The sequence below is a fragment of the Delphinus delphis genome, chromosome 10 (genome assembly GCF_949987515.2).
Source record: "Delphinus delphis chromosome 10, mDelDel1.2, whole genome shotgun sequence".
Taxonomy (NCBI): Eukaryota; Metazoa; Chordata; class Mammalia; order Artiodactyla; family Delphinidae; genus Delphinus; species Delphinus delphis.
Genome location: NC_082692.2, coordinates 99,354,531 through 99,367,924, shown reverse-complemented (window position 1 = coordinate 99,367,924; position 13,394 = coordinate 99,354,531). Strand labels below are relative to the sequence as shown.

General features: G+C 47.7%; 1 protein-coding gene across 3 annotated transcripts in view; it reads left to right on the top strand.

Moving 5' to 3' along the window:
- TMEM40 (transmembrane protein 40) overlaps positions 1 to 12,555 on the top strand; it is a 32,989-nt gene extending 20,434 nt beyond the window's left edge. For 2 of the 3 annotated variants that reach the window (XM_060021510.1, XM_060021512.1), the window contains 8 exons: positions 3,143 to 3,196; positions 5,482 to 5,517; positions 5,891 to 5,923; positions 6,312 to 6,359; positions 10,413 to 10,484; positions 10,567 to 10,641; positions 11,141 to 11,203; positions 11,960 to 12,555. In XM_060021510.1, coding sequence (XP_059877493.1) covers positions 3,143 to 3,196; positions 5,482 to 5,517; positions 5,891 to 5,923; positions 6,312 to 6,359; positions 10,413 to 10,484; positions 10,567 to 10,641; positions 11,141 to 11,203; positions 11,960 to 11,979 — 401 coding nt within the window. In that variant the 3' untranslated portion in view covers positions 11,980 to 12,555. The remainder of the gene's footprint in view (positions 1 to 3,142; positions 3,197 to 5,481; positions 5,518 to 5,890; positions 5,924 to 6,311; positions 6,360 to 10,412; positions 10,485 to 10,566; positions 10,642 to 11,140; positions 11,204 to 11,959) is intronic. The other variant, XM_060021511.1, reaches the window with a different exon arrangement.
- Positions 12,556 to 13,394: the final 839 nt, after the last annotated feature.

The following is a 13,394-nucleotide window of genomic DNA, read 5'->3' as shown; positions in this document are numbered from 1 at the left end:
TCTGCCAGAGTTAATTTTTTAAACAATTGAATTAGACAGAACACAGAAAAATTATCCTCATTCTTGACAGCATACAATTCTACAATACCTTTTATTAAAAATTATATATTATGCATAGGGAACTATATTCAGTATCCTGTAATAAACCATAATGGAAAAGGAAAAAATCAATCCTTGAACAAGTTTTAAAAATTATATCTTATGGGGCTTCCCTGGTGGCGCAGTGGTTGAGAGTCCGCCTGCTGATGCAGGGGATGCGGGTTCGTGCCCCAGTCCGGGAAGATCCCACATGCCGCAGAGCAGCTGGGCCCGTGAGCCATGGCCGCTGAGCCTGTGCGTCCGGAGCCTGTGCTCCACAATGGGAGAGGCCACAACAGTGAGAGGCCCGCGTACAGAAAAAAAAAAAAAAAAAAAATTATGAATATATCATGGAGAAAGCTAAAATAATATTGATGTGAATGTTAATAGAGATTGTCCCTGTTGGATAGAATTTGGAGTAATTTTTGCTTTCTTATTTTCTGTATTGTTTGATATTTTGCAAAATATGATGAAAAAGCCTTTTGGGGGCATTGATTGATATTTGTAAAATACAGAAAAGAAGAAAATAGAAGCCACTCAAAATGCCATCTCTTGAGATAAATACCACTGTTGTTATCTTGATGTACTTCCTGATACCTCTTTTTCTGTACCAGTTGAGATCACATACGCACTGATTTTTTTTTTTTCTGCACTGATTTTTAAGCACAGTTAACTTGGTTTCCTATAATTAAAAAATTTATCCATGATAGACCAGGAGGTCCCCAAGCCCGCTGAGGAACATCGGGACTGCTGGGGCCCTCTTGGTCATCCTGAGGAAAAGGGAATCCTCTGGACCTGAAGCTAGAAACTCCTAGGCCTGAATCCCCAGAATGCTGACCAATCCAAGAGTGCCAACAACGCGGTCATTCTTCAAGGCTTTAATCAAACTCCTGCTGCAGGCGGGGCAGCCTTAGGACAGTGATACCCAGGCCTCGTCCTTCAGGAGCTCAAGGTGGTTGGAGGGATGAGCACCACCAGGGACCCTCATGCCCACTGTGTCAAGCACAGACAGTTGATGCTATAGAAACCCCAGAGGAGGGTGGGCAAGATGCGTGTGAGCTGGGGCAGCTGGAAAAGCCCTTCTACAGGAGGTGTGACATCAGCTTAAGCTTCAGGATAAGGGAGCAAGTGGGAAGGGCATTCCAGGTGGGAGACAGAGCACGAGCAAACCCAGAGTCAGCGTGGTGTTGGTGGCATCACAGAGTTGATGCAGCACCCATACTGGGCAGTAGGGAGAGCACCTCAGTAACACGATACTTCACAGGACCTTGTCTTATCTTAGTGAAAGCCGTATTGAACATAGTAAGTGATTTGTCTGAGGTCACACAGAAAGTTCATGGCAGTTCCTGTCCCCTAACCCTCAAAGCAGAATTCTTCCCCCAGACCACACTCCTCACATAAACTAAATTTTGAGAACTGACACCAGAATGAGGTATTCCAGGCTCGATCCAGGCTGAGGTTCTCCCACAGCTTGTGTTTGTTCCCTGCAAAGAGCAGCAATGAGGACTAGCCCCCCTGAGTAACTGGAAAACGTTGGCAGAGACGGGGGCTGGTCTCCCCTGCAGGGGCAGCTCGCCCAGTAGGCAGTAGGCCTCACCATTTCTCCTTTGCCCACTTGGCTGATGGTTGAATTTCTCAGTGGGCCTGAGCATGTCCGTGTGAAGATTTTTTTTTAAATAAATAAATACATTTATTTATTTATTTATTTTTGGCTGCGTTGGGTCTTCGTTGCTGCGCTCGGGCTTTCCCTAGTTGTGGCGAGCGAGGGCTACTCTTCATTGCGGTGCACGGGCTCTAGGTGTGAGGGCTTCAGTAGTTGTGGCACATGCGCTCAATTGTTGTGGCTCACAGCCTCTAGAGCACAGACTCAGTAGTTGTGGCGCATGGGCTTAGTTGCTGTGTGGCGTGTGAGATCTTCCTGGACCAGGGCTTGAACCCGTGTCCCCTGCATTGGCAGGCAGATTCTTAACCACTGCACCACCAGGGAAGTCCCCCGTGTGAAAATTTGTTCCTTGCAGTGTTATTTATAGTAGGGCAACAATAGAAGCAACCTAACGTCCAACAACAGCAACATAGAGCAGTGATGCTACACCCTATCCTGGTCAGAGCTCTGGTCTTCATACATCTCTAAAGTGAAAAAGAGAAATTCAAATCATAGAATTCGTTTGATCTCATATACACTTTGTAAAAATTCACACATACATGATTGTAAACAAGACTGGAAGGAAAAATATCAAAATGTTAATAGTGGTTATCTCTGGATGGTTAAATTATGGGTGATTTTCATTTTCTTGTTTTTTTTTTGAATTGACTTATACCATAGATACTTTACAATAATCTTTTTTATCTTTATAACCAGAAGAATATAATTTTGTTTTTTTAAAAGAAAACTTTAATAAATGTTAGCCTAAATTCATTGTGGGAAGAAAAGAACTTGGGGGAAAGAGCCTGGATTAATGCCTAGTACAGATCCTGGCACACATAAGGTGTTTAATAAATGCTCTCATGACTCTGGAGCTGAGCTCTGGGTTCTATTTTTGGAGATAAAAATGATTAGAAGTGCAGGCCTTGGTGACAGACCTGGGTTTGAACCCTGGAATTTCTGCTTCCTGACTGTGTGACTTTCAGCGAATAACTTAACTTTTGTGAGCCTCAGTTTCCTTATCTGTAAAATGGGGAGAGAGAGACATTAATACCTTCTTCACAGCATTTCCAAGAGGATCAAGTGAAATATTAACTATAAATTACTTAGTTCAGTGTTGGTACATAGTAAGTGCTCAAAAAATGGCGACTCTTATTACTGACTTTGAACGAGGCCCAGGTCCTCTCAGGCCCCCAGTTCTTCTTCAATCAGCTGAACACAGTCACCTCGGGGCGTGTGAGGGATGTCAGACAGAGCAGCAGAAATGCTCTTGTACAGCTGTCTTGCCTCTTGAAGAGCGCCCACCTCACCCCCAGCGCAAAGACTATGTTACTTTTTAAGGCTTCCGACACCAGGAGAGGGAAGCCACTCTGGGGTGCTGTAACTGTGGGGAGCTGACTAACAGGCTTTGTCTACACCCAGGTGCTGAGCATGGGGAGCCTGACGTTTTGAAGGATGCGCTTCAACTCTATGAAGGTGATTGTCCAGTGGCTTTGGGGAAAACAGAATTAAACAAAGGACATGAAGGCTTAGGACCTTTTTGGGAGGAAACAAGGTGATGAGGGTGTTTCATGAGCTCAAAGTCCTGGGCAGATATAGGAGGTGTGGCAAGGTGAGTGGTTATAACATGGGCAGATGGAGGTGGGGGCAGGCATTTTCTGCCACAGTCAGACTGTCTTGGAATCTCTTCTGATCTATAACCCTGACTTGCAGGTTGACTGTGACCAGTCACCCAACCTTTCTGGGCCTCAGCTTTCCAACCAGCAAGATGGAACTTAATCAGTACCCTCTCTCTTGGAATACTGGGTTGTTTAAGCATGCAAGGGAAAATTAAGGACCTGATTTCTACAAAACTCAAATTACGGAGTAATTGTCTCTAAGCATCGTGATTTTTACAGCGAGCAGATATAAATATTATGGCACTTTGCTTGGTAGCACTTTGATGAAATGGAGGAATTTGTAGGAATGAACCAGTTTGCCAAAAAGCCTCATAAATGAACACTGCCAGATAAGAAAACCTGTTTAACTTTGTTTAATCCAACATTTACATAATCTGCCTAGTCTCCTAATGCCAGATAATAACCCAAGAAATACAACGGGAAACACATATACATTCAAAGAAATGGAAATGAAATATCTTAATATTCTGCATCAAGGTATTACCAGTGGCTGCCACTGGGTGGTAGCATTGTGAGTAATCGTCATACTATTTTCTTTCATCTGAATTTTCTGATTTTCTTTTTCTTTTTTTTTTTAAACAAAAACAGGTACTATCTAATTTTTTAAAATGTTGTTAATTAAGTAGTGTAAGAAAGTTTTCACTGAGTGTAAAATGAGAGAGAAACTGTTACATATACATACATTTTAAATGTTTTTTTCTCATCAAAAAGTAAGTCATGTTCACTGTAGAAAACGTAGATATCGTCACGTATTTGTGAATTAATTCCCCCAAGTAATGAATTCCCCGCCCCGCCTCCCCCCTCCCGACACACCAGAGGCACTTGGTAATTACGCTGCCGGAGTCTCATTTCATGCCGTTCTTGGTTTGCCTTCTGTACCCTTGGTGCTGGCCTCTCTGGTCACTTGCAGACACTGGCTCCTGTTTGCACATTAGCCTAAAGACAGTTCAGCATACTGAGTGTTTATTGCCATGAGCTGAGTGCCCCCTTCAGGTGTTCGTGTCCTGGGGCTGATCTGGAGGGCGGAAGTGTACAGAGTGGGGACTCCGGCCTCCCCTTGAGGGGAAGAAGGTGACAGGCTAGGAGAGAAGTCACTGGGAATAGAGTAGGCGCCAAGAACCAGAGGGTGGGGACTTCCCTGGTGGTTCAGTGGGAAACACTCCGCGTTCCCAATGCAGGGGGCCCGGGTTCAATCCCTGGTTGGGGAACTAGATCCCTCATGTATGCCACAGCTAAGAGTCTGCATGCCACAACTAAAGTTCCTGCGTGCCACAACTAAGACCCAGCGCAGCCTAAGTAAATAAATATTAAAAAAAAAAAAAGAACCAGAGTGTGAATGAGGTGGGAGGGCTACCCAGGCCAGATTAAAGGGAAGGCTGTACCTCAGGGCACGTATAGGGCTCGATTCACCCTAGGCAGCCCAGACAGGAGCTCCACACTGGGGTCAGGGGCCAAGGCCTCCATGGTACAACCCAGCTTGGCTTCCACAAGCTCAGGGCCTGGTGGGGCTGGAGCCACGTGGCTAAGTGTCCTCACCTGCATCTGGATAGGAATGAACAGGCACAGATTGCAAACTGGTGGCCTGTGTGTACAGATGTATATCATCTGGCTCACAGAGTATCTTTATTATTATTATTGTTCTTAATATATTTCATCACGTCTACAACTAACAGTTTTTCACATCTGGAGATCTGTGAAATCAGGGTGCCTCTTAAAATCACTGGCAACTTGCGGTTATAATTGGCAGTAGTTTTCCTTCCATAAAATGACGTCATTCTCACAAACCATGATATCTTTGATTCGATGAAATATGAATTGCCAGCTTTTTTTATAGTCAAGAAGTTTATATAAAAACCTGGATTTCTGGCTTCTCGTGGGAAATTAGAAGACCTGTAACATGGGGCAGGCATTGCTGCGGCAGCTTTCGGGGACTGCGGGGTGGTGCCTGCCCCTTTAGATGAAAGAGGAACCCTCCAGTTTGCTCCAGTGCCCCCTGCAGATCAATGGGAAGTCTCTCTGCAGTGTAACTTCTCCCCACCCAGAGGATATGAATATGCAGTCACTGATTTCCCTTCTGTGCAGGTGCCCCCGGGGAGGTGGTGCCGTCTGAGGAATCAGGTGAGTGTCTTTTAGGGGAGAGGGGTCGTTGGTACTGGTGTTGAACGAGGTCTGGGCACCGTCTTTCCCCCAAAAGAGGCAGGTGCTATCAGGTGCACGGCTGTGAGAGATGGGACTCCCAGTCTGCTTGGGGCCTGGGGCTCTGACCCGGGCTCAGCAAGCAGGCGGGGCTGGCTGTGGCATGAGACAGGGGGCCAGTGGAGGTTAGAAACGGGGTCCAGGCAAGAACAAAGGGATTATTAATAACAATCTATAGATAGAAAGATCCCCTGGGGGCTGGAGAATTCAACAGGGGCGTTTTCAGAAGTCACCTGTGGCACTCGTTAAGGACCCAAGCTGGCCTGGGCACTAATGTTGAGTTTCTAATTTCCAGGACTCCGAAGGAGAGGCTCTAATCCAGAGAGTGGTAAATATGCAAGCTCCAAGAGGGGAGTGGGAGGCGGCCTGGATTCCAGGGGCTGGGACAGGACCACAGGCAGCCTGGGGGGGAAGGAGATCAGTCCCAGCAGCAATGCCGTCACCAGCCAGAGTGTCACCGTGATCCAGGAAAGGGGCCTCCGGGCTCAGGTGACATGGATCAGAACAGACACAGGCCTGTGGAGGAAGAGGGCATCAGTGGAGGTCCAAGGACAGCCACCCCACCTTCAAGCTTTGCCCTGACCGGTCCTGCAGTGAGTGCCCTCTGACCCAGGAAATAGAACCTGGGAGAGCCATTCTCAGTGAGGCAGGGGAGCGAGAATCCCACCAGCTATACCGTGTCAGAGTTAAACCGTCGTCTCTCTCTTGTTCCCAAGGAGAAGTGGAGCCCTCTCAGCTAAGAAGACTAAATATAAAGAAGGATGGTAAGGAAATTGGGGTTCCAGGGCTGCTGCTTTTGTCTGGTCCAGATTTCTCTGGGTAGAAAGTCAGCTGGTGGCCTGGAACGACAGTAATCATGGCCCACCTCTGCTGCGGGCCCTGCAGTTTGCAAAATCCTCAGCTTAGAATCACCTTGAGAAGGTGGTACAATGATTCCTGTTTTGCAGATATAGAAACTGAGGCTCAAGGACGGGGAGTGGTCTTACAGCTAGTGAGTGACACGACTTGGGCTTGGATCCTGGACCTGTGCTCTTTCTGCTGTACGCGGAGTCACTAGCATGATAAACGCCCTCCAGGCCTTATGGCCATAATGGGGAGCTGGGAACAGGCTGGGCCGAGGAAGCTGTGAGGTTAGATTAGACTGGACTCTAGGGAAGGAGTGATGAGAACCGGAGGGACTGCCTCGACTCCAGGCCTGGAATCGTGGGGGCTTCAGGGAGGAGGGTAAGGGTGGGAAGGGAGACCATGTTTTTTGGGGGGGTTTTGGGCGGTTTTTTTGGCCGCATTGTGAGGCATGTGGAATCTTCTTAGTTTGCCGACCAGGGATTGAACTCGGGCCCCAGCAGTGAAAGCCTGGAATCCTAACCACTATGCCACCAGGGAACTCCCGAGAGCATAGTTTTTGTTTTGTTTTGTTTTTTATATATAAATTTATTTATTTATTTTTGGCTGCGTTGGGTATTCGCGTGCAGGCTTTCTCTAATTGTGGCGAGAGGGGACTCCTCTTCGTTGCGGTGTGTGGGCTTCTCATTGCAGTGGTTTCTCTTGTTGCAGAGCATGGGCTCTAGAGTGCAGGCTCAGTAGTTGCGGCGTGCGGGCTTAGCTGCCCCGCGGCATGTGGGATCTTAGTTCCCCGACCAGGGATCGAACCCACATCCCCTGCATAGGCAGGCGGATTCTTTACCACGGGACCACCAGGGAAGCCCTCTAGAAATATTTTGAGTTGTTCAAAAGCCCGCCTATAGGGAGTGGGAGACCTGTGTCCGAGCCCCTGGCTCTGCCTCCATCAAGCTACATGAACCGGGATGTGCTGTCGAGCTGTCCCGGGCTATGAAGTGAGCCTCATCCCACTAAAACTGAGATTCCCAAAGCGCAGGCCATGTCCAGGTTGCTTCAGGACATGGCATTATACCCCCAAGTGAGAAGGTGACTGCCCTTTCCCCTCTCTTTCTCTGCTTGGAGCCCCCGGGCCTTTAGTGCCACCCTGACCCTTGCTCACTGCCCTCCGGACACAGAGATCAGGACCGTACGCAGAGCTGTCTGCAGGCAGCGGCGGGTAGACCTTCACCGTCTTGCTTTATGGGCCTTGCGTTTGTTCTGAAGACATGGAATCCTAGTTTTCCACTTAGTGTTGTAACATGAAGTTTCCTTTTCAAGTAAATCTATTTAAGGAAAAATAAGAATCTGCTTAAAGAAAAACTTTAAGTAAATAGTACAAGTAGTCCTTGGGTAGCAAGAAATTGTGAAGGTCATAAGCAGTGCTACGTAGAAAGGGCAAAACCCACAAAGGTGGTGTGTGGATGGCTGAAATCAGAAAAAACAGACAAGGGTGATCCCCTAGGTCCCTCTTGGCTCCAATACACCTTGGAGTCCTTATCCTGGCCTGATCTCTTCAGCCCCCAAAACTTCTAGTTCCCTAAAACTTGAAGTTCTCTTCCCAGAAATTCACTTACCCTGCCCTCACCTGGTTGAACCCTTCACTGTACTGGGTCTGTGCCTTGGTCCCACCTTCTTACCTGTCTCATGGCACGTGAATGTGCGCACGCACACGCGCGCGCACACACACACACACACGCACACACACACACACACACACAAAATCTTCCCTTTCATCCAGCTCCTACTGCCTTGGCTATCTTTAAGGCTTACCTCAAACTCTCTTTCTTCCATTAATCCCTGCCCCAGATATGGTGAGTCCTGACTGCTTATGACATCTTACAACTGCATCCAATTCCACAGTGTGGGGACCTTATAATGTATTTACCATTCCCCACTTGATAGATGTTTAGGTTATTTCTAATTTTTTGCTCTTTCAAACTAAGCTGCCTTAGCCATCCAGCCCTCTGTTTGGCCTTACATTTCTCTGCAGTCTCTCTCTTTTTAAAAACATTTGTATTTTCTAAGTATTTACTCATAAGAAAATGGGGGAAAGATCAGGGAGAAATTCTCTGCTAGGAATTCATTTTGCATTTCTGAAGATTTGGGTGAGGAAAGAGTTTTCACCCCCACTCTGTCACATCTCTGAACAGACCTAAGGCTGATGCTTTCTTAAACGTTAAGTCTAGTTCTGCATGACGTCTTTTTTTCCCCTAAAGGACAAATTGATATCAGAGCCAAGAATGTTCTAGAAATAATCTTTTGATTTTTCCCCGCAGAAAAAAAATAACAAAAACAAAACCAGAAATACCCTCCTCACTTCTGTTCACTTGCCTTCCACATGCCACCTGACAGCAGTGATATGTAGTCTCACTCTGCCTTTTACCATTTACAAAGGACTTTCCCCTCCAAGACCCCCATCCATCCCTCCGTCAGTGGTGTAGAGGTTGCTCTCCTTGATTTATCAATGAGAACGCTGAGGCTCAAGGGAGTCAGGACACTTGTCCAAAGTTCACAGCACATCAGTGGCCAAACTGGACTAAAGTAGGACACATTCTCAGCAGCCTCGGCCACTCAGAGAGCCTGCCTCGTTCCAGGGAACCGTCTCTGAATTGTCCTCTCTTTCTTCTTTTTCTTTCTTTTAAAAACCTTTTTGGCATCTTCCCTATCACAACCCTCTGCCTGGGTCAAGGCCCCTGTGTTCTCTCCCCTGATGACTCCCACAGCACCTGGCAAAGGGCAGGGGGGCCTCCTTCACAAACCATCCCTGAATTCCTGCCCAGGGCATGGGCCCTGCCTCCCAGCTACTCTCTCTACCTCCATTAACTACTAGGAAGAGCCTGCAATGCTGCTTCTGGGCACCAGGCCCACGGAAAGGCACACACAAGGGCACAGACACATTCATATGCGGTGATGTTTGGTGCAGAAAATCAGTCCCTTCTAGCTTCCTCAATGGGAGACTAGTTACATAAATTAGGGTAAGTTTATGCCATGGAACACTATGCAGCCATCAGAAAGAACAGGGCAGGGGCTTCCCTGGTGGCGCAGTGGTTAAGAATCCGCCTGCCAGTGCAGGGGACACAGGTTCGAGCCCGGTCTGGGAAGATCCCACATGCCGCGGAGCAACTAAGCCCGTGGGCCACAACTACTGAGCCTGCGCTCTAGAGCCTGTGAGCCACAACTACTGAGCCCGCACACCTAGAGCCCGTGCTCCGCAACAAGAGAAGCCACCACAATGAGAAGCCCGCACACCATAACGAAGAGTAGCCCCCGCTCGCCGCAACTAGAGAAAGCCCGCGCGCAGCAACGAAGACCCAGCGCAGCCAAAAATAAATACATAAATAAATGTATATATATATAAAAAAGAACAGGGCAGATCTGTATATGCTCGGAGATAGAAAGGATGGCCCCAATCTGTCAAAGAGAGGAAAACAAACCATAGAGCAGCAGGTACACAAACCGATTCTGCTTTTGTTTTTTTTTGAATGTGCATGTATATACTTGGAAAAGTTTTGTCAGTCACTGCTTGCTTTTACGGAGTTGGATCAGGAAGGGAGAAAGGAGCAATGGGAAACTTTTAAACTAGGCACGTGCATTTTTTACAATTGTATTTAGCATCATTTGACAAATAAGGCGTCAGACACCTCTGCATGCCCGGCGCCGCTTTAGATGATGGGCAAAATCCCCAACCACCATCCTACAGAGTGGGTCAGAGAATAAACACAGCAGTGAAAATCCAGCAAGTTGAGTGGTGATAAGTGTTAGAAAAATAATAAAGTGAGGTGAGGGCTGAAACAGGTGGGACTTGGGGTGCTGTTTTAGTTGGGCTGGTCAGGAGCAGCTTCTCTGAATAAAGCTCCCTTTGAGCAGAGACAGGAATATTTTAGTTAATTAAAAAGAGAGAAAGAAGCAAACAGTAATCTTCACCTCTGCCTTTACAGATGAGTTTTTCCATTTCATCCTCCTCTGCTTTGCCATTGGGGCCTTGCTGGTGTGTTATCACTATTATAAAGGTGAGTGTGTGGGGGTGGTGAGAACAGGGGGCAGAGGTCCAGACTTGCAGGCTGACCATTCTCTCCCTCGCTGCCCCTGCAGACTGGTTCATGTCCCTTGGGGTCGGGCTGCTCACCTTCGCCTCCTTGGAGACTGTTGGCATCTACTTTGGCCTGGGTAAGACCTTCGCACACAGTCTCTGGGAGGGCAGCGGCTGGGCTGGCCGCAGGGGCTCGCCAAGGGCTGGAAAGCCACGACCTAAACTTTTTATAAAGATTTCTTTATGCTTGTGTTTGCTTCCTGACCGCTTTCAAGGTCAATGTGAGGTCGTTGGCAAAACCCCATGGAAAAAATGGGCAGCTCCATAAAAATACAACAAAGACAGTTTAAAGTGGCAAACAAACAGAATCAGCCAGATACTGAAAACAGGGCAGTTAATGGAGTGAGCTACTGAATTCTCCGAGCTTCCTGGCATTGTTATTGCTGCTCGTGGTTGTTTTTAATAATAAGAACTCAATACCATTATCTAAGCTTAACCTGCAGCCTGAAATTCCACCATCAGAGCTTTGTTTGTATGGGTTAGGCCTTTGTTCAAGGGCAGGAGGGGGAGGTCTGACCCCGGATCCTTCGAGGGGACGCAGAGCTCCATCACCTTTCTCTCCTCCGTTCTTGACAGTGTACCGGATCCACAGCGTCCTGCGTGGCTTCATTCCCCTCTTCCAGAAGTTTAGGCTGATAGGTAACTTTTACATTCTTCTATGTTCACTTTCTCTCCCTGCCAGGGTCGTCTGTTGCAAATGAGGCTTAGCATAGTGGAAAGAGCACAGGGCCTGGAGTCATGGGCTTGGGTTCAAGTCCTGCCTCCTTCAATTTACCATTTCTGGGGCTCTAGAGCCTCTTTTAGCCTCAGTTTCCTCAACTGGAAAATGGGTGTAATAATACCTACAGCACAAAGGTGTTGTGAAAATCAAGTGAAGAATGGATGTAAAAGTCCTTAAGTCTGAACCATTGTAGGAAAGTGGAGGGGACCTGGGTATCCCTCATTCTCTCATAGAAGTTTGCATCTCTCCAAACAGTGTCTTCTTTGTGATTTTATTTGCCCAGCTGGGGGTGAGAGGGGGTTTCAGTTATCTTACACTTGGCTGATGAGGAAACTCATTAGTCAGTTACATTCATCAGAGAGGTAGAGTGACTTGCCCAGAATCACACAGCTAGGGTGGCTGGGCCAGGCTAAAGGAGATCCCCTTTCTTGACCAGCAGCTCTGTGTCTACCATTAAATCACAAAACTGAGACCAGGGGCTGTGTGCCTGTGTGTCATGAACTTTTGTCTCCTTTAATCCACCTCGTGCATAAAGGGGAAATTCGTTGCAATGGCTGTGGGTCATGACTGCCTTATCCCAGCTCTGAGGGGCATTTGGGCATCTGGGGTAACGGTGGGGAGGAGGCCTGGCTGCCTTCAGAATCCCATGCCATCCTGTGGGCTTTGCCTTCCAGGCTTCAGGAAGACCGACTGAGGCCAGTGCCAGGTGGGCAGCCAGGCCAGGCCCCGGTGTGACCACCACTGCATCCTTTCAGCCCACGAGGACAGAACAGCGTCCTGGGAGACACGCTGGCGGGCCAAGCTAGAGCAATAAAGAGAGCGCTTTGCCTTCCATGTGTTCTGAACATTGGCACCAGCTGGGCCAAGGTGTCCCTCGGGCAGTGTTGGCATGCAACCCAGCTGCCAGGATGGCAGGAGAGGGAGGGAGCGGGCCTGTGCCCTTCCCGGGGCCTGGATCAGCGGGAGGATCCTGGGACATCACTCCTCTCAGGAGACAGTGGGAGACCCCTGGGCCCTGCAAGGTGTAACCTGTCGGGGCTTGTGAATTCTTTCAAGTCCCCAAGCCATCCCGGGACAGACAGATGGTCCACTGCCCTGAGGCAGGGAAGTACCACGTCAGGCCCCTGGGGTGAACCTGATACAGGCGAGATTTGGGGGAACTAAATCCACAGCATCCAGGTCTTCCTATTACCTAGTGCCAGCCCTGCTGTCCTTGGACTCCATTAAGAGTCAAATAAACATTCTCTTCCCTGGACTAAAAAGAGTCAGCTAAATATTCCTTTCAGTTTCTTGAGTGTGAGAATACATTTGAGGTCTTCTTTGACCCCATCTAGTCAGAGGGGGCACCTTGTCCTACTGGACAAAGTATAAAAGGGAATAAATGCAAAAAGCCCCTCATTTTAGGTCCAAGACTTCAATTGCACAGGTTTGGAATAGGAGGCAGGGTTTTGCAAACGTTCTTGTGAAGAAGATCTGGAGCTGTTAGGTATTCTCAGCTCAACAAATACCAAAGAAGTAAGATAAGAGCACAAAAAAATCCATTGCAAACTCGGGTTGTGTTAGTGGAGGTATAGAGTCTAGACTGAAGGAGGTGATATTAGGTTCTCTCTTGTACACAGCCAGACCACGCCAGTAGAATATGTTCTAGATTCATATATCAAGAGTGACAGTGACAAACTAGAGAATACACAGAAGAAGAAACTAGAGTGGGGATGTAAAGAATAATTGAAGAAGTGACAACTCTTTGACTTGCCGAAGAAAAAAATGGGGACCTTTACTGAGCTCGTGGACTCTGAAAGACACTTTCTCAAGTGTCTGTGATTGTCCAGGTCCGTTATGTGGTTTAATTCTCACAACAGCCTTGAGATGTGTACATCATCCTCTTTTTGCAGATGGAGAAACAGAGACTCGAGGAGTTGTAGTAACTTGTCAAGTTCCCACAGCACGTCAGTGACAGAGCTGTGAGTGGAACCCAAGCCTGTGTTCTCCTGACAGAGCTTGGCTAGTGCAGTCCCCCACCCCAGGCAGAGCATCCCTGAGGCAGCTGCAGTTTATTCCCAGTATTTCCCAGATTTGGGAGTTCTCAGACTTACAGAATTGTTTTTTAAT